A 21,065-nucleotide genomic window follows, 5' to 3' on the forward strand; every position below is an offset into this window, starting at 1 on the left:
GTGGCCTTTAATTCTTTACTAGATAGAGCAGCTACCTACCATAACCTAGATATGCACTCTGATGCGATTGAAGAAGATTTTCTCTTTGATACACTCACAACATCTGAGAGACATGTAAAAACACTCCCCATGTTAAAGGGCGTCTTAAAACATGCACATGAAATTTTTAAAGACACTGCTAGGGCACGGGTCATTAACCCTAGAATTGAAAATAAATATAGGGCTGCACCTATTGATCCTACATACATAAAAGGCCAGCTACCCCTGGACTCCCTAGTGGTGTCCAACGCACGTAAAAGGGCTAACTCCCAGACTACCGGAGAGGCTGCTCCTCCAGACAAGGAGTCAAAAATCTTTGAGGCATCAGGCAAAAGAGTAGCAGCTCAAGCAGCAAACTCTTGGAGAATTGCAAATACACAGGCCCTGCTGGCCAGATATGACAGTGCGCATTATGACAGCCTAGAAGAAATTCTTCAACACCTACCTGACCCTTATAAACAGCAGGCAGATGAATTGAAACAGGAAGGGAAACTCATCATTAATGCCTCCATTAAATATGCTCTAGACGCGGCTGATACAGCTGCCAGATCCATCAATACAAGCGTGCTGCTAAGGCGCCACGCATGGCTTCGCATATCAGGGTTTAAAAATTAGGTCCAATCCACAATTCTTTATCAGCCCATCAATCCAGACTTTTTATTTGGTCCAGCAGTTGACTCAATTCTGGACAAAATGAAAAAGGATGCGGATACAGAGAAGTCAATGGGAGCTCTCCAGTCCCAACAACACCGGGGCTCCTTTCGTCGCTCTAATTATAGAGGAGGAGCCGGAAGTAATACCTCACAGCAATCCTCTACCTACAAGACTAACACGCAGTCCACGTACAACAAAAACACCAACAGGGGTGGATACAGGGGTAATAACACCAAAGGAAGGGGTCGTGGAGGCAATGCAAATAGATCCTCCACTAACACAAAGCAGTGACTTCTTGGCACTAACCCCAGACCATATAACACCGGTCGGGGAAGACTACAACTTTTTCTGCCTGTCTGGTTAAACATCACTACAGACAAGTGGGTCAGGCAAATTATCTAACATGGCTATTGCCTCGAACTCACTTCAACACCTCCCAACATACCACCCGTGCACCGTCCTATGTCACAGGAACATATAACACTACTGCAGCAAGAGGTCATCAGTATGCTGCAAAAGGGGGCCATAGAACCAGTCCCATTACAACATCAGGGAACAGGAGTATACTCCCTATACTTCCTAATTCCAAAGCAGGACGGGTCTCTCAGACCCATATTGGACCTCAGGCCCCTCAACCTGTACATTTTGTCGGAGCATTTTCATATGCTCACTCTCCAGCAAGTCCTACCATTGCTTCACAAGGGAGACTTCCTAGCAACTCTAGACCTCAAAGACGCATACTTTCATATTCCAATACACCCTGCTCACAGAAAGTATCTCAGGTTCACCATTCAAGGACAGCACTACCAGTTCAAAGTCCTACCATTTGGTGTCACAACAGCCCCACGAGTCCTCACCAAATGTCTAGCTACAGTGGCGGCACATCTCAGAAGGCAACACATCCATGTGTACCCATATCTGGAGGATTGGCTAATACACGCGCCATCGGCCCAGCAGTGTGCCAACCACATGTCAAAAATCATCCATCTCCTGCACAGTTTAGGCTTCTCGCTACACTACCCAAAATCACATTTGCTACCCTCCCATGTACAACAATACCTGGGAGCAACTATAGATACGCTGGCAGCAAAAGCATATCCCAACGCAGCACGGATCAACAGAATGCAAACACTGATCCAAAATTTCAAACCTCAACACTCATTACCAGCTTGAGTGTTTATGCAACTAATAGGCATGATGGCCTCGTGCATATGCATAGTCCCTCCTGCCAGGCTACATATGCGTCCGCTCCAAGAGTGCCTAGCAAGGCAGTGGAACCAGGCTTGGGGACAATTAAAAGACCTAGTGTTGGTGACCAGTCGTGCATACAACTCTCTGCATTGGTGGAATCCACAAAACCTTTGCAAAGGTCGACTGTTCCAAGAGCCTGTCCCACAAATAGTGTTCACCGTGGACGCATCCCTACTAGGTTGGGGAGCCCATGTCCTAAATTACACAGTCCAGGGACTCTGGACTGTACAACAAAAGAAGATGCACATCAACCTTCTGGAGTTGTTGCAATCTTTTTAGCCCTAAAAGCGTTCAAGACACACTTATGCAACAAAGCTGTGTTGATCCGGACGGACAACATGATAGCTATGTACTATATTCAGAAACAGGTAGGAACACACTCACCGCAGCTGTCGCACCTAGCTCAAGCAATGTGGAATTGGGCCATTCAGAGGAACATGTTTCTCATAGCAGAGCACCTCCCAGGCAAGGACAATCAGGTAGCCGACCTGCTCAGCAGGCACAGTCAACAAATGCACGAATGGGAGATTCACCCCAAAGTGCTCCAACCATTCTTCCGGAAGTGGGGACATCCGGAGATAGATCTGTTTGCCACAAGCGAAAACGCAAAATGCCAGTACTTTGCCGCCAGGTTCCCACATCCACAGTCGCAAGGTAATGCGATATGGATGAACTGGTCAGGCAAATTTGCGTACGCTTTTCCCCCAGCTCCATTAATACCGCTAGTGACACGCAAACTACGTCAACATTCACTGACGCTAATCCTAGTTGCTCCCACATGGGCGAGGCAACCATGGTACACAACGTTCCTAGAACTATCAGTGGTGCCTCATCAAAGACTGAGACTCACACCCAATCTCCTAACTCAGAGCCATGGAGAAATCCAACATCCAGATCAGCAACAGCTGAACCTGGCGATCTGGCTCCTGAAATCCTAGAGTTCGGATACCCAAACTTGCCTCCAGACTACATGAACATTATCAAGGAGGCATGAAAACCCACTACCAGGGCATGTTATGCAGCAAAGTGGAAACGTTTCGTCATTTACTGCAGTAACAATGATATAAACCCACTTGATGCTTCAACTCAAAACATCATTTGCTATCTGTTGCACCTACAACGCTGCAATTTAGCATATTCATCCATCACAATACATTTAGCTGCGTTAGCAGCATATCTTCAAAACAGGCACCACCTTTCACTATTTCGGGTGCCAGCAATTAAGGCGTTTATGGAAGGACTCAAATGCGTAATTCCTCCAAGACACCCACCTTCACCAGTCTGGAATCTGAACATTGTTTTAACCAGACTTATGGGACCACCTTTTGAGCCACTACACTCTTGCGGAATACAATTTCTTACTTGGAAGGTGGCTTTCCTTATTGCCATTACTTCGCTTAGAAGAGTTAGCGAGCTCCAAGCCCTAACGATTCAAGAGCCATTCATTCAAATGCATGCAAATAGAGTAGTTCTCAGAACAAACCCTAAATTCATGCCAAAGGTGGTATCCCATTTCCACATAAATCAAACCATCGAACTGCCAGTGTTCTTTCAAAATCCCCAGACAGTAGCTGAAAGGGCTTTGCATACTCTAGACGTCAAAAGAGCTCTGCTATACTATATAGACAGAACTAAGGCATTTCGAAAAACAAAACAGTTGTTTGTTGCTTTCTCACCGCAACATAAAGGCAACCCCATTTCAAAATCAGGTATGGCCAGATGGATTGTTAAATGCATCCAAATATGTTATTTAAAAGCCAAACGCACCTTAACAGTTCCCCCTAGGGCGCTTTCCACATGCAAGCTAGGGGCATCCATGGCTTTCCTGGGTAAAATTCCTTTACACTAAATTTGTAAAGCAGCCACATGGACAACCACACATACATTTACAAAACACTATTGCGTAGATGTACATTCAAGACAGCAAGCTGCTGTAGGTCAGGCTGTTCTCAAAACTCTTTTCCAGACTCCTGCGACTGACACAGGTAGCCACCGCTAAGGGAGATACTGCTATACAATCTATGCACATATATGAATTCAGCAGCCCACATGCCTCGAACGGAATATGCTACTTACCAGTATGCATCTGTTCTTGGCATGTAGGGCTGCTGACATTCATATCGCCCACCCACCTCCCCGGTGCCTGTCGCAGCCGCAGCATTCACTCTTCGCATGGACATCTCTTACTGTACTATACTCCATCTCTGCCACAATGGCGAAAAACAATCTTAGGATGGAGAGGATGCCCATGCGCACTGTAGTCCAAGGGAGGAGCCACCTATCTTGTGATACTTTGAAGACTCTTCCAGGACAACAACATGCAATCATCTGGACCCAACACTAGGCGGCGACCTATGCAGAGATATGAATGTCAGCAGCCCTACATGCCAAGAACAGATGCATACTGGTAAGTAGCATATTCCTTTCTTTGCATTTATTTTCTAGAACCAAGCAAGCCTGGCACAGGTAAGTGTATTTGATAATTTTCAAGGCAGGTTGAACAATACAAGCAACCTGAAGGAAAATGACTTTTGTTACAGGTTTGTAAATGCTTTCAATACAGTGGAGATTACTTTGAATTACTTTGCAGATTTCTTTCTGGATTATTTTTTCTACTCCGTATGATACACCTAGATATGAGCTAAACAAGCATTTTCCCATCGGGTAACGTCCTCCGGTTGCACAGCCAAATTCCCGAAAGGGATTAATCCAATGTTGTTCAACAGGTAAGCAAAGAGTCAAGGTTGCGTAGTATTTTTTCTACATCATCGTTTGACTGAAATTATTTTTTTTAAAGAAATAGTTTCATCAAAGACATGGATGGGTCTAGTTGTTTGAACCCGATGTGTCAGATTGTACAGACCCAACGCATTTCAGGCAAACCCCTTCGTCAGGGAAAGTTTGGTTTAAAAAATTAAACGGAAAACCCTTGATGTATCATGAGCTCATCTGTACATCATGGGGTTAATTGTGGAATATGAAATCAGTTGGTGAGAAGGTGTACGGTTAACCAATGCTTTGCGCTTAAATCTAGGTGAAGATAAAGATTTAAGTGAGCAGTCATTAGCATTTTGACCGCAGTGCACAGTGCAACACCATATATTCTGTTGGGATGAAGTCATTACGAAGAATCAGGTGGTGATCAGGAATTGAAAGAAGGTTATGTGAAGACAGAAATGTTAACGTGCACAGTAATATAAACCCTCCCGCGCACAGTATAGAATTGCGAGTCTCATCCAAGGGCCTCATGTACAAGAGCAGGTCCAACAAAGTGAAAAACATTAACTAGAAGTGACAGAAGTAAGAAAGAAATCTCCCATGATTGTGACAACTTGAGCCGCATAAATGCGAGTCACAAAAGTGCATGGTTTACTGCAAAGTAAGCAGAAATAGCAAGAATGGAGAATTCAACATTTTCATCGTGCTGATGATCAGTCAGCTACAACCTGGTCGCACGCAGATCCTCAACTTAATTACACAAGTGATTTTGCTGTGCATATACCACTACCTCACATACACCTAGATATCACACTGGGACATTTCCTAGAAAAAAGGTAAGCAACCAATTTATAGTTCTTTGCAGTTTTCTTAAAGTTCAATATAAAAACCAACTCCAAACTTAGAACATTTTTCAAGGAAAAATAATCATTGAATTCCTACGGGTAGAAATGAAGGTTCGAGGCAAATGGGCTGCACAACCACACACTTTTGCATTAGATCACCATCTGGTGGTAGGCCCGGATGATTACACTTTGTTATTGTCTTGGAAGAGTCTTTTTCTGCTGGGTGACTCCTCCCTTAGACCGTAGTGCGCATGGGCATCGACTCCATCCTCAGATTGTTTTTGCCATTTGGGCAAATGATGGAGTTGTATCATTTACAGATAAGGATGACCATGTATTGTGTATCTTAATAAGATAATACTGGAACAGATATAGGAAGTCGGGGAGGCGGGTGGGCGTGTGTGGGTCTGCAGCCCTACATGCCAAGAACAGATGCATATTGGTAAGTACCATTTTCTGTTCGAGGCATATGGACTGGTGACCACACACTTTTGCATAGATAGCACCGCAGTTTCTCCCTTAGTGGCGGTCACCCACATCTGTTGCAGTAGTTTGAAATATTGTCTTTAATACAGCCTGGCCCACACTTGCTTGTTGTTTTGCCTGCACATCTACACAACAGTATTTTGTAAATGTGTGTGTAGTAGACCATGTAGCTGCTTTACAGATATCATCTAATGGTATGTTTCCTAAGAATGCCATAGATGCTCCTATCTTACGGGTAGAATGAGCCCTAGGAGGAATGGTTAAAGTGCGTTTTGCTTTTTGGTAGCAAATTTGAATACACTTAACAATCCACCTGGCAATGCCTGATTTTGAAATCGGATTGCCCTAATGTGGAGGCGGAAAGGACACAAACATTTGTTTAGTTTTACAAAAGGGTTTTGTACTATCTATGTAGTATAGAACTGCTCTTTTTACGTCTAGTGTGTGAAGAGCTCATTCTGCAACCGTTTGCGGTTGTGGAAAAAATACTGGCAACTCAATGGATTGGTGAAATAACCTTTAGCAGAAACTTTGGATTTGTCTTGAGAACCAGTTTATTATGATGAAGTTGTATAAATGGTTCCTGGATTGTTATGCCTGTATCTCACTCACTCTTCGTAGTGATGTAACTGCTACTAAAAAGGCAACTTTCCATGTAGGAAACCATAACTCACACTTATGCAATGGTTCAAATGATGGACTCATAAGTCTTGTGAGAACAATATTTAAATTCCAGACTGGAGAATGTGGTATTCTGGGAGGAATTATTTGTTTAAGTCCTTCCATAAACGCTTTGATTGAAGGTACTCTAAACAATGACAAATGTTGTCTGTTTTGGAGATATGCAGCTATAGTCGCTAGATGTAATCTAATTGAAGAGTACATGCCAAGAACAGATGCATACTGGTAAGTAGTATTTTCCTTATCGGTTAACGGGTAAGTACTTTATGGGAGTTGGTATACTGGGGTTAGAAGCAGGGTTCCCCCATGGTCAAGGATGCACTCTCAAAACACCCTCAGCTGCAGTAGGGCAGCCGGGTGCAGAGTGCTGAGGCCCAATGTTATCCAATGGGCGATAGGGGTCCTCCTGTTGGTGGCTGCTCACGAGCAGGCCGCAAGGTTGTGGTAGCAACGCTCTTGGGGTTTAGCTCAGGGCAAAGGGGGATCCAATTTAGCACACAAGGTGCAGTGGCGTAGGGTGACTGGGTGCAGGGTGCTGTTTTTGCGTCAAGTGCCCTGTTATTTTCAATGGGGATTCTCAATTTTGTTTTTTAGCTGCAGGCTCGGCCCAGGGAGACTTCTGGGAGGAACCAACAGCTGGGCAGGTAAGTTGGAGGGCTCGGGGACGTAGGTGCACCTCAGGTTCTTTTCTCCAGGCAGCAGGGCGGCTGGATGCAGGGGATGAGGTCTGATTTCACCTTACCGGGCCGCTTGTGGTTTCGTGGGTCTCTGTGCAGAGGCTGCAATTCGGTAGACTTGGACTCTGAAGTGCTGGGGGACCTTGCTGGGACCGGTGGGCCACTCGGACTCGGCCGTAGGCGTTGGGTGCAGTTGTGGTTCCAGGCGTCACGTTTCTTCCTTCGCAGTAGGCTCGGAGTCTTTCTTGGCTGTTTCATTGGAATAGAGCTGCTGTTCACAGGAGATCCAGATTTTGTGGAAGGCAGGGGTTCTTGATCTCGCTGTCTGCAAGGCATCTTTGGGCGCAGGTTTTCTGGAAACTGCAGACGGGCTGGTATGGCTTGGGACATGCCAGTTCTTCTCTGCAGACTCCTCTGCTGGGCATCTTCTTTCGTCCTTCTCAGGTTGCGGCAATCTGTCTTTTTTGTTCAGAGCTGTCCCCTAAATACTCTATTTAGGAGGCGTTTTAGGGGTCTCCAGGTCAGTAACCAATGGGCTACTGACCTTAGGGTCACTACACCCTTGGTGGTCTCCCCCCACGTGGGGGAGCGGGCACCATCCCTAATCCTGATTGGAGAGTTCCTGCCATCTGCAAGATGGTGGGCAATGAAGAGTGGGCTTCACCTAGCCTCCCCCACCTGAGGTTGGCAGAGGTGGGCACAACTTTTTGGCTGTGCTAATTATTCCCGCCTGTCTTCCTGCTGAAAAGGAGGAGAGACAGTAATTGGGCCTGCTCCTGATAGCAGGAGAGGCTGGGGATTGCGTTACAAAGGCAGCAAGGCCTTTGATGCTCCCCTCCCACAGATGGCTGGAGATGTGACCACCTCTGCCCAGGAAAGGCTTTGTTTCCAGGCTCAGGGAGCGAACGCTCCCACCCCAGGGGTCCAGAAACATGTCTTGTGTTGGCAGGCTGGTGTGTACCAGTCAGGGAACCCACCAGAGGCTGGTCGTATTTTAGGGGGTGTCTCTAAGATGCCCTCTGAGTGCATTGTATAATAAATCCCACACTGGCGTCCGTGTGGGTTTTTTGATGCTGAGAAGTTTGCTACCAAGCTTCGCAGATTACAGTAAAGCCATTACGGTGCTGTGTAGTCCGTAATGACAAACTCCCAGACTATTTACTCTTTATGGCTTTTCTACACTTACAATGTCTAAGAACGGACTTAGACACTGTAGGGGTACAGTGCTGATACAAATGCACCCTCACCAATGGTATAGTGCACCCACTTAGAGGCGTGTCTTACCTGTACCATACTACCAAACAAGCAAAATGACCAGGTACGTTGTTATACTCAAATTAAATAGAAGCCTAGACGGTCAATTCTAATGTCTACTTGCTTAATTTAATTTCAGCTTAAGACTTTTTCAAGAGCAAACATTCACCCAGTCATATCATGTCATGAGACGGGCGACACATCATTTGGATGCACATTACACGTGTAAAACATTTACAAAAAAATGCACATGAACACATTAGAACAACACAATTGTGAATAAGCACAGTTGTGATCAAGTCAAAAACAAAACATGAACACAAAAAACATTCATAAGTAGTACAAATGACCAGTCCTTATTTGCACACTAGCAGTAGGCGGACAATAACACGTTTCTACTGAGGTTTGCACCTACTGTCCTGCCTCTGATGGGGTTGCACAATTATAGTGGGTGTTGTCTCCAGGGGGGAAAACACAATTCAAACTAATTCCCTCGAGGCACGCCCTATACCATAGTCAGTGGGTTGCAGGCATGACACACAGCTGTCACTGCAATAGTATGGAGAAGACTCCTTACTTTTGCGCTTCCAAAAGAACAGAGTTTTCTCCATACCCATTGTAGTGATTTGTTGTTAGGGGACCGTGGCAAATCCCTCCTAGAAAGCAGCACGCTTTGATTCACTTTTTTAAACCTGTCACAGGGAATCATACACACTAGAAAGATAAGGCGTGCAGGTTGACACAACCCATTAAAGTACACAGGTATGTGTGCCATGTCGACTCTTAAATTTTCATAGCACCAAAACAAGTAGGAGAGAGAGAGAGAGAGAGAGAGAGAGACTGAGACTGAGAGACTGAGACTCTGTTTGTCCGTCCTCTAAGGTAGGTTCAATTCAATATGTGCTGCAGCCCTGAGAGGCCTACCATCGTCACGGTGCCCTTGATTCACATGGTACGTTGTACAAGGGACGTACATGTGGCCAGAGAGGTGCCAATTGGGGGTACAAAGGTACAGTTCCTGGAAAGAACCTGATTGGCAGGGACCAGGGGCACATCAAGTCAAGTGCATCAGTAGTCTGGCAACAAGTAGGTGGGTTACTGCAACAGAAACCCAGCTTCCTACAGTAGCCCATCACCAATGTTCTTTGCTTTACCTTTCTCCTTGGAAGAGAAGGAGAGACTCCCTCTTCGGTATTCAGAGAGCTGTGAAATTTTTATATTTATTGAACTAAAGACCATCAAGTGGATGATCATCTTTTGCTGGAATTCTCCAGAGCAAAGAAAGGAAAGGTGGTGCAGAAAGAGACTCTTTTAATGTACAGTTTTCTCCATTAAGACCTTCTACGCATTGCCCAAGATACAGCCTCCACCAGGACTAAAGCTGATATGATTGTGTTGACACGCAGTGTGCATGTTTTTGATATCTGCTAGGTCGCAATGTGGGCATCTGTGCACAAGTTAATTACTGCTGTGACAGCCAGGTCCGACAGGCAGGGCATTTTGCCTGTCCTGTCCTGCAGCCTTTTCTGTCTGAGCCCACTCCATAGTTCCTCCATATTTAGGAAGCAGTGTTTGTGTATCTATTCTAAATGTGAGGATTTTGCGGTAAAAAGTAGCCATCAGAAGTGAAACAATCCTCTTTCCTCAAAAGGCTTTAATAGACAAATACATCAATCTTTCATCTAGATACTTCTGTCACTACAGACAAGAAATTAGAGCAATTTGACTAAACCTACAGATGAACAACATTAATTTTTGATTTGCATCGAAGCAGACAAGCCTATCATTTCTTTCCAGATAAGGATCAGTCCTATGTAATTTTTCGTCCGCAGTTAGCTACATCATAAAGAACCTTTCCACATCCATTTAGAGAGATATCTTGTTTCCACAAGAAGTCAGAAGAAATGACCAGTGGTAATAGGTATTGTTTTAACATTTTTTACTTCTGCTTTATTCATAGACCGACCTGATGAGAAAGAAAAGGTGAAGAAAGCTGCTGAGCACTGCAGACAAATCCTCAATTGTGTGAATCAGGCAGTAAAAGAAGCAGAAAACAAGCTGGTAAGGAACATTAAGCCTAGTGTAGATGTCGGGTGGCTATGTTCAAATGTCAAAAATGCTAAAGGATATCCTCCTGAATGCACCATGGTTTTTTGTTCACTTTTCTTATTCAGCACCTGGAGGATTATCAGCGTCGACTGGATCTGTCCAATCTAAAGCAATCCGAATGCCCCATGTTGGATGAATACAAGGTGAGTAAATCTCCATGGTCACTTTGTCCATCTATAGGTAAACTGCACATGCATGTTTTCTCTGAGGCCAGGCGATTTTCTTACAATTGCATATTTTTTGTCCTTTATATTGTTTTGCTTTCATAGCCCACCTTTTGGTATTCTACCTTTTTTTAAAAATGTTATTATATCTTTATTGGATGTTTTTGGCGTTTCAAAGTTCTTCACATACATGCATCAACAAAATTAAAACAGAACATCAAATACACTAGTTACATAATTAGTTGTCACCGTCATCCTCCTTTAACCTCTTATTTAATCAAGCATCTAAATAAGACGTCTACATGTGGCTGTCCATATTAGTCTTATATCTTGATCGATTATGTACTCCTGTTTCTGATATCATTGCCTTTCATTTACTCCAGAGGAGTTGTAGGTATGTGTGTATTTAATAGCCATATCATATTTTATATTAATAAACAAACTGTCCCATATGTCTGGGAAACCAAGTAACTTAATCATATCCAGTGGTATCCCTTAAACACCATATTTTTCAATTTTGCTATGCGTACTTCTTGCATTCTTCTCTAATTTGAGTGGGGTGGGGTGGGGAGCAGGCTGTCTTCCTCCGATTTTAAGAGTCTGCTCCTATTTTCTTTCTTATAATTTTGTAGGGGTATCACTCTCTGCCTCTGTACTCCTTTCCCTATCTTCCTGTTTGTCACTATGCTAATCTTTTCTACCAACTCAGGCTCTCAATGCCTCGCTCCATAATTCCGCTATGGGGCGTCTGCTCATTCCCCTCTTGCTGTATGGTTCTTTCCTCTGTCTTGGCACAGTTATCTCCATCTTTCTCCCATGACGCTATTTGGGGGGCCTTCGTGCTTTCCAGTTCATGGCTATCTGTCTGCGTGCTAGAACCAAAGCTAGGTCTACAAATCTGGAACCCACGTTCTTAGCTTTCGGTCTGGGTAATAATCTGAGGAGGCATACCTCCACTGAACATGGCAGTGTTCGGGCTAGTGTTGAATGTATCTGTGCAAGCACTGTGTCCCAATATTCTTGTATTATCACACACCCCCAAGTCATATGTATGATTTCCACATCTTGTTGTCTGCATCTGGGGCAGCTCCGGGGCTCTCCCCCATGCATACATTTAGCATGTGGGGGGGTAAGATAGACCATTTCCACATAGTTAAATTCAATCAATTTGAACGCAGCTTTTCTAGATATTGGTTTCGGGCCTCTTAGCACCTTGGACCATTCTGTATCCAGCAAGTCCCTTCTCCTTGCCATGGTCAGTCTATCTCGGAGACGCTCTAGGGGTGTCCTTACCATGCAAATCAATTCTCTATAATGCGACTTTACAAGATGTCTGGCTAACCCCAGTGTAATCCGCACTCTCAGCACCTCCTACGTCGGAGGTTCTAACTGGGCTCCTCCCCAGAGATCCTTAAATTTTGTAACAACTGCATGGTAAGTAAGGAATTGGCCTCTAGGCAGCTTATATTGAGCCAGAAAGTCTTCAAATGGAATCAGTACTCTGTTGTGGTAGCAATCCCCTACCATTGTTGCTCAGCCTCTGTCTTTTGCGTCCTCGAAAGGAATGCAGACGGTTCTCCCATGGGATTCCCGCAATGGGCAAGCTCGGTGCATACAATGCGATTCCCTTTGTACATCGGCAGCATCTCTTCCAACTATCTAGTGCCACTCGTAAGTGTACCACTGGGTTCTGGACAGCCACTTCTGGGTGCAGGACTCGCGCCAACAATTGCTTCGTTTCAGTAGCTGTACTCAAATTATTTAACAATTGCAAATTCCGACCCTCCAGCCACTGGGCCAGCCATTGCAACTGGGCTGCCAGATAGTATAACTAAAATTCTGGCGCCCCGAACCCTCCTTCCTCTGGGGTCCTCTGTAGGACAGCCAGCGAGACTCCTTCTTCCCCCATCCCTATTCAAGCCCTGTAGCAAGATGTTACATCCCGTGAACCACGCAGGTGGAGTCCCCATTAGAAGGTTCACTAAATAATACAATAAACGGGGGAGCATGACCATTTTTGCCAGTGCAGTTTATGCCATCATGGGGAGTCTTAGTGAGCACCAGAATGGGACGCACGTCCTGATCGACCTCACAACTGGATTCATGTTCCCCTCCCGCAGATCCTCTATCTAATAAAATACCTGTATTCCAAGAAATTTAAAGGAATGGGAAGCCCGAGCTAGCTCGGCAGGTAGATCCCTAGGATGCTGGGTCCCCCCCGGTATTGGGAATATTCAGATTTTGGTTTTATTTAGTCCAAATCCCACCAAGACAGAATGTCTCGAGGAGAGTCAGCGCCTGCTGTACTCCACGATCCCCGTCGGTAGGAAGCTGGGTTTCTGTTGCAGTAACCCCCCTTATTTTTACAAGATTTCTGATGCATTTTGACTTGATGTGCCCTGGATTTTTGCCAACCAGTTTCACAATGCCTGTGTTCTTTCACAAAACTGTACCCCCAATTAGCACCTATCTGGCCACATGTTAGTCCCTTGTAAAAGATACAATGGGTACCAAGGGCACTGTGACAAATTAAGGCCTGTAAGGCCGCAGGAACATATTGTGCCACCTTTAGATGTCCTGTACCTTTACACACACACACACACACACACACACACACGCACACTCACTCACTCACTCGCTTTGGTGCAGAACAAAGTAAAGAATCAACATGGCCACATCCCTGCAGTATAGTGCACCCAGTTAGGGGGTTGGCTGACCTATGCCATGGGTGTGTAGGTAGGTGTGTGTAGGTAGGTGGGTACAGGGCCTATAAGAGTGGCATAATAAGTGGTACAGCCCTCAGAGGACTTCCCGCGCCACAGTGCCCTTAGTACCTATAGTACCTTTTACAAGGGACTGACACGTGGCCGGAGAGGTGCCAATTGGGGGTACAAGGTACAGTTCTGGGAAAGAACAAAAGCCCTGTGAACCTGATTGGCTGGGACCCAGGGCACATCAAGGCAATGTGCATCAGTATTCTAGTAAAAAGTGTGGGAGGGGTTACTGCAACAGAAACCTACCTTCCTACACAAGCCACCCCATCCCAAAGGCCAGGAGACTCAGCCAAACCTGGGAGAGTCTTCCTAGTTTTTCAGGCGAGGAAGGGTAGAGGAAGTTGTTTGAAAGTTGCAGGGCCTACTCTGCCTTACATCCTTCTTGCCTACCTCAACAGTTTCAGGGCCTAATTCCCAATGCTCCTTTCCTAGCCCTTTAGTGACTTTACCCCATCTTTTTAGTTTGAGTTCAGAGGAGCCTACATCTGCAAATTCTAACTTAGATAGCGCAAAACCCAGCTTACCCACTGAGGTTACCCACAGTTTGAGTAACCTCACCATGAACAATGGGGTCAGGGGGACTAACTTGCTATGTGGCATGGGGCTAGGCCAGCATGCCAAGGACAGTGCTGCCATGAAGGCTAACACCCAGCAGAGGCTACTGACAGCTGTCATTGCCCAAACCCACACCTTCAGCTCTTCATTGGTAGGTGAAGTGGCTACCTTTCAGGCTTCTGGTGACCTGTCTGCTGTTTTAGGGTAGGGGCCACTACCATTTGTAATGAACACCCTTCTTCCACCCTTTGTTCTGTCAGCTAAGGAGACACCAACTCAGGCTGGACAGTTGCCTGACTAGTCAGGTCTTTTTGTCGGCTATGGAGGACTTCACCAGTGCCAATTTTATAGTACTCCCTGTAGGATACTGGCTCGATATATACTACACCAAAATGAGGTATATAGAGACAAAGTGACCCCAGAGGTAGACAGGGGTTAAAGTTAGAAAGAACCTTACTCTCTAATTGTGGTAGAGTGGTTGAGCTGTAAGGCAGTATCAGAGGACAGTATTAATCACTTGATGTAAACACTCAGTCATCAAATGCATTTACACACTCAAGGAACTGAAATTTAGGCCAATTGTTTTTGTATAAAAAATATACTGTTTTATTTTTAGAACCAAGCAAGCCTGGCACATGTAAACATTAAATACTTTACAGTAGTAAGTTGCTGGATATAGAACAGTTTGAAAATGCAATAGAAATTGTACTTAGTTTGATTTACAAGAGAGGCAGTAAGCTGAAACACACTACATTGAAATGAATAGGCTTTTTCAGTAAATTACAGGTAAGTTACTTTTTACGTTACTTTTCTAACTCAGTGCTGGATACCTAGATTCAGTACTGGGACATTTCCTGGAAACAGTTAAGTAACTACATTTTGGTTATTCGCATGATTTTTAAAGAATATTTTTATATTTCAAAACTCCACACGTAGAAACTTTTTGGAGAAAAGTGTCAATTGTATCCTATGGAGGGAAAACAGGTTAACGGTTCACAGGTAAGTAATCGACTGTGGGAGTTAAGGTTCTGGGGTTAGACTCCGGGGTCTCCCAGGGTCTGTGATGCACTCTTGTTGCACCCTCAGCTGCACTAGGGCAACCGGGTGCACAGTGTTGAGACCAAGTGTTATCCAATGGGGGATAGCGAGCCTCCGGTTGGTGGCTGCCATCAAGCAGGCCACTGGGTTGTGGCAGCAAAGCTCCTAGGGTTAAGGTCAGTGCAAATGGGGAAACAAAGTAGCATAAAAGGTGCACCCTCGGCGGCACTGGGGCGGCTGGGTGCAGAGTGCTGTATCTACGTCGGGCGCCCTGTTGTTTTCTATGAAGAACCTTCGGTTTGCAAAAGCACTGCAGGCAGGGAGACAAAGGACTTCTGGGTGCGACCACCACTTGTAGAGGTAAGTTGGGAAGTTAAGGGTTGGTTAGGCACCATCGGTTTCGGCACACAAGGCCGTGGGGCATCGGATGCAGGGGTGCCTTCTGGGGTCAGATCTTCTTACCAGCTCCTGGTCGCTGTTAAGGAGGCCTTCTGGATTTAGGCTGCAGGCGTCGGCTGGAGGCAGGTCAGAGGTCGTCGGATCTCCGGTCAGGATCGCCAGGGGGACTTCCTCATGGTGTTTTTCCACTCGAGCTCTTGCCGGGTTCGGCGGGTGCAGAGTGGGCTGGATTTGCAGTCTCTGGCTAGCACCAGAAGCTGCAGTTTGAACAAATCCGGTGTTAACGGGAGATGCAGTTTTTAGAGGTGAAGGCAGGCAGGTCCTCAGGGATTTTGCAGGAGCAGATTTGAGGGAGAGACAGGCCGGTAGGGCAGGGGCCAAGTCAGTGGGTGTCATCCTCTTGTTTACTCTGCACGGCTCTTCAGTCCTTCTTCTTATCTTCTTTATTGTTTCTTGTCTGGACCTGAGGAAGCAAGGTTCAGGGTGCCCCCAAAATACTAGATTTAGGGGTGTTATAGGTAGGTAAAGGCCAGGGACCAATGGGTCCCTTCCCTGGGGTGGGTACACCCCCAATTCTGTCACTCTCCAGTGGGCAGGGAGGCAGGAGCCTGTACCTGGTTGGCTGTGTCCCCCCCCCCATCCTCAAGATGTCGGGGACTCAAGGCTGTGCTTAATCTTGCCTCTCCACCTGAGGGGTGAAGTTGGCAGAGGTGGGCACACCCCTCTTCCTCACTTGTTTTTCCCACTGGTTCTCCTGCTTAAAGTGGGGGGGGTAGAACAGTGGGGACCAGTAGCTGAAAGTGGCATGCCTTTGAAGCTTCTCCTTTGTAAACCCTGCCCATCCTGGGGGAGGAGGCTTGGCACCTCGTCCCAGGATGTGCATTGTTTCAGGCATCTGAGAGCAGCAAGCTCTCGACCCAGGGGTCCAGAAACATGTCTGTTGGTGGCAGCCTAAGCAGCCACTCAGTCAGGAGTTGGTCGAGTTTAAGGGGGGATCTCTAAGATGCTCTCTGTGGTGCATTTTACATTAAATCCCGCACTGGCATCAGTGTGGGTTTAATGTGCTGAGAAGTTTGATACCCAACTACCCAGTCTTCATTGGAGCCATTATGGCGTTGTGGAGTTCGTGATGACAAACTCCCAGCACCATATACTCTTAATGGCAGCACTGCACAGTGCCCAGGAATAGACCTGGGCACTGTAGGGGTACAGGGCTCATGCACCTGTACCCTCACCACTGGCATAGGCCATCCAGCTAGAGGGGAGACTGATGTATGACAAGGCAGTGGTGTGTGAGCATGGCAACAGTGCTTTGTGCCATGTCGACTCTTCACTTTGTTCTGCACCAAGACACACAGCCTGCAAAGGCAGTGTGTGAGTGTCAGGGTACAGGGCCTATACGGGTGGCACAATAAGTGCTGCAGCCCTTCGAGGCCTTCTATGGTTAAAGTGCCTTGGGTACATGTGGTACCATTTACCAGGGACTGACATGTGGCCAGAGATGTCAATTGGGTTTAGGCTTCAATGCAGTTTTAGGGAAGGAACATAGGCCCTGGGTACCTGATTATTAGGAGCCCAGGGCACACTCAGAAAGAACATCAGCAATTCAGCAAAGAGTCGGGGCATACCGTGCAAGAAAGAGGGCACTTTCTCACACTCCCTAGGTAGAATCTCCCTAACCCTCTAGAACGGTGACTAACAGTTGTCAACCTTTCCTACACTGTCTCTTCTTTCTCATCTGCTCTAACTGAAGGTTCACCCCTCAGGTTCCTTGGATGAGGGTTCGCACTGGAGCAGTACCTCTTTTTGACTCAGAGCAACCTTTGGGTGGTAATTTCCCAAGGAGACAATCAAGGGGGAGGTCTTTATTGACTACCGCCCTTCTCCAACTAAGGGACCCAGCTCTTTCTAGGGGCACTACATCCACAGGCCTTAAAGTGACCTGCCCTGGAATAGCTCTTACTCTTTTTGTTTTCCCTGGGAAATACTGGTTTGAGAGTACCAACCTGTCATGCACCACAGTGTGACTGGCACAGGTATCTCTCAGGGCAGTGGCTATGATTCCATTCACCAGTAAGTGTCTACTCCCCTCTGGAATCTCCAACTCAACTTTTGGGTCCATCTTCCAGTTGAAGGCTAGGAGGACTTCACTTCCTCATCTGAGGAACCACCCTCCAAAGCTACACTGGCAACCCCTAGAGCTGCACTAGGGGCTGTTTTTTAGGGCACCTAGAGTCCTTTATGTGGTGTCCTGTCTTTTGATAGTTGTGACTTCATACCATTTTTGGATCCCAACTCTTACCTTGGTACCCAGTTTTAGTTTGTGAGGTGTCCTTGAGCCAATTCTCCTGGACAGGTTTTTGGGGGGCTACCTGGAACTCCTTACTTTCATCTTTAGTATGCTCACTGTCTTTCCACTGGGGAGATTTTGAAACCCCTTTTGTTTCGTCACCCTCAGCAGATGTCCTGGTCACCCTTGTCTTGACCCAGTGGGTCTGCCTTCTATCCCAGTTCTTGGGGAGAAATTGGACCAAGGTCTACCAGATACTGATGCAACTTTCAATCAATGCAATTACTTAATACATGTTCATTCATATACAAATCATAAAGACCATCATAACCTTGCTCTTTACTTCCAGTCAACTAGCCACCTAGTGTTTTCATTTAGTAATCTACAAATTCGACCCAGGGCTGACTCTTGGGTTTCTGAGTCCCCCTGAATCTAATTCTATACTCTTCAGCAATGAGGTCAAATCACACAATCGGGGTGCCTTTCATGAGTTCATAGGACTTAGCTTTTGCCCCACTAAGGGTCAGAAATCTGTCTCTGCACTTACCGGATGACAGGTCCCACAGGTGTGTCCCCCAGTGAGTTTTCTTCACTTTTCTGGCTACACAAGCCATCTCAAAGGCTGTGAACCACTTGGTGATTTCCTCACCATCCTCAAATTTAGGGGCAATCTCTTGGAGATTTTGGGTTCATAAGATTGCTCTCTGACCCTATTTATTAGGTTTCTGCAACCATTCATTTATTGGTGCTAGGCCCATTTCTACTTTCTCTTTTTCTAGAGCCAGGAGTCTGGTCTCTAGATCTCATCTTTTAGCCACCTTACTAAAAGCTTGGTCTCTTCATTGAGGCTGTCCTCAATGAACGTAGAAGCACCTGACCCACCTGTGTGGGCTCTAGGTGCTGTGAGTTGTATTCTTTAAGTCAGGGACACTGGGATCCTGTTCTCCCTAGGAAGTGGAGGAGGTTGGAAGTTATCCTCATCCCCTCCATCCTCTTCCCCATCTGAGAGGTCTTCACCTTGCTCAGAGGGTTGGTCCTTAGCATACCCTGCCAATAGCTCCTTCAGCTTTGGTTTGGAGGGATGGGACCTCCTCAAATACTCGGTTACAGTCGTCATCACGGGCCGCTGGGCCTATTGACGCCGTTCGTGCCAAAACTCATGGAAAGGACTCCATTTTTAAAAAATGACCCCAGTGTGGACCCCTGAGTCTCCCCCAAAATACCAACTCCCACAAACAAGTACTTGCGTGGAAACCGATAACTCAATTTTCTTCCATAGAATAACATTGACTGTTTTTTTGTGAAAAGTGTGCAGTTGGAAAATCTATGAAACTCTTTAAAACTGTAAATAAATGACATTAACGCTTTTACTTACCTGTTTACAGGAAATGTTCCAGTGCAGTATCCAGGTATACTGCACCGTGTAAGAAAAGTAATCTGTAAAGTAATCTACTTGACATTCTACTAAAAAGCCAATACAAAGTAGATGTACAGTATTTCAACACCTTGCATTACTAGTATCTCTACTGCAGAGCTTTCCAAACTGTGTGTCCCGACACAGTACTGTGTCGCCTGCAAATGGTGGTTGTGTCACAGGATGACACCAGTATTAAGATCACTTAGCACATAAGTGCTGCTAATTAGGAGGCATTCCTTTGAAAGAGTGTCTCAGTCAGCCGCAGCAGCGCGGACTCCAAGACACTCTGCTCTATGGGGGCGGGGCAATTCACAACAAAACCCCATTAACAAGTAAGTGGTCTTTTAAAGACCTGCGAAGTACTCTGTGCGGCTGTGTGTGCGCCCGGGAAGCTGGGGTGTGGTGACAGATGGGAAGTGTCTGAATGTCAGCTTTGTGTGCGATGGATACGATGACTGCGGAGACCTCAGCGATGAGTCGCACCACTGTGGTAATTCGAGTGCCTTTGTTAAGTGAACTAACAGAGCACATTTCAAGTAGTGAGAAGATTCCTGCTGTAATTTACTGCCCGACTCCTTCCTTGGTGTATGTGCGAATAGGACCCATGCATTGAAATTTGCATCTGTGTATACTAAACATACAAGCAGATGCGATTAATGATTTAGAATTCATTGGATTACACCCGATTTGTCTCTGGTGATGAAAATAAATAGATTGAGTTCTTTAAACAACACCGCAAAGTTAGTGCAAGAATGCAAAACTCTTAACGTTATGCAAGAGAAGGTGAATGGACATGTCCTGGGGAGGCCAAAAAATAGAGAAGCTGTATTGCTTGCCAGCACGTTGGGAGGAGCTGAGAAATAACAAAATGCATTAAAGTGGACTTTTAATGAGAGAGTAATATATGAAAAATGGAATATAATTCAGTGTGTTATAGGGCCTAATGTACGGATTTCCCAATCGCAAAAAGTGGGTGCAAATTGCATACCGACTTTTTGCGAATTAAAATGAATTTTGTGAACCAGCGAATATAGTAAGAGGGAGGAGGGCGACAGAGGGGGCAGGGCGACAGAGGGGGCAGGGCGACAGAGGGGGGAGGGCGACAGAGGGCGGAGGGCAACAGAGGGGGGAAGGCGACAGAGGGGGGAGGGCGGCAGAGGGGGGAGGGAGACAGACAGAGGTTGGGAGACAGACAAGAGACAGACAGAGGTAGGGAGACAGACAAGAGACAGACAGAGGTAGGGAGACAGACAAGAGACAGACAGAGGGAGGGAGACAGACAAGAGACAGACAGAGGGAGGGAGACAGAGGGGCGGAGACAGAGGGGCGGAGACAGAGGGGCGGAGACAGAGGGGCGGAGACAGAGGGGCGGAGACAGAGGGGCGGAGACAGAGGGGCGGAGACAGAGGGGCGGAGACTGAGGGAGGGAGAGAGAGAGAGAGAGGGAGAGAGGGAGACAGAGAGAGACAGAGAGGGGGAGAGAGAGAGAGGGAGACAGACAGACAGAGTGAGTGAGTACTGCCCCTGAATCCCCCTTAGGTGGTTCGGGCTCGCTACACTGACTTACTGTGTCCCAAAATTATGCATCTCCAAAAAGTGTGTCCCCAACATGAAAAGTTTGGAAAGCTGTGCTCTACTGTAATCAACTCAAAGTATATATACCCTTGCAATTCAGACTGTTTACAATCTGTATTATTACTGCAAAGTATTTATC

At 46.1% G+C, this 21,065-nt stretch overlaps 1 protein-coding gene across 4 annotated transcripts in view; it reads left to right on the plus strand.

Annotated features, from left to right (window-relative positions):
- Nucleotides 1–21,065, plus strand: part of ARHGEF12 (Rho guanine nucleotide exchange factor 12) — an 888,740-nt gene that overhangs the window by 531,624 nt on the left and 336,051 nt on the right. For all 4 annotated transcript variants that reach the window (XM_086956791.1, XM_086956792.1, XM_086956788.1 and 1 more), the window contains 2 exons: nt 10,566–10,666; nt 10,780–10,857. In XM_086956791.1, the coding sequence (XP_086812917.1) occupies nt 10,566–10,666; nt 10,780–10,857 (179 nt within the window). The remainder of the gene's footprint in view (nt 1–10,565; nt 10,667–10,779; nt 10,858–21,065) is intronic.

This window comes from Lissotriton vulgaris, chromosome 2_1 (assembly GCF_964263255.1).
Source record: "Lissotriton vulgaris chromosome 2_1, aLisVul1.2, whole genome shotgun sequence".
NCBI lineage: Eukaryota > Metazoa > Chordata > Amphibia > Caudata > Salamandridae > Lissotriton > Lissotriton vulgaris.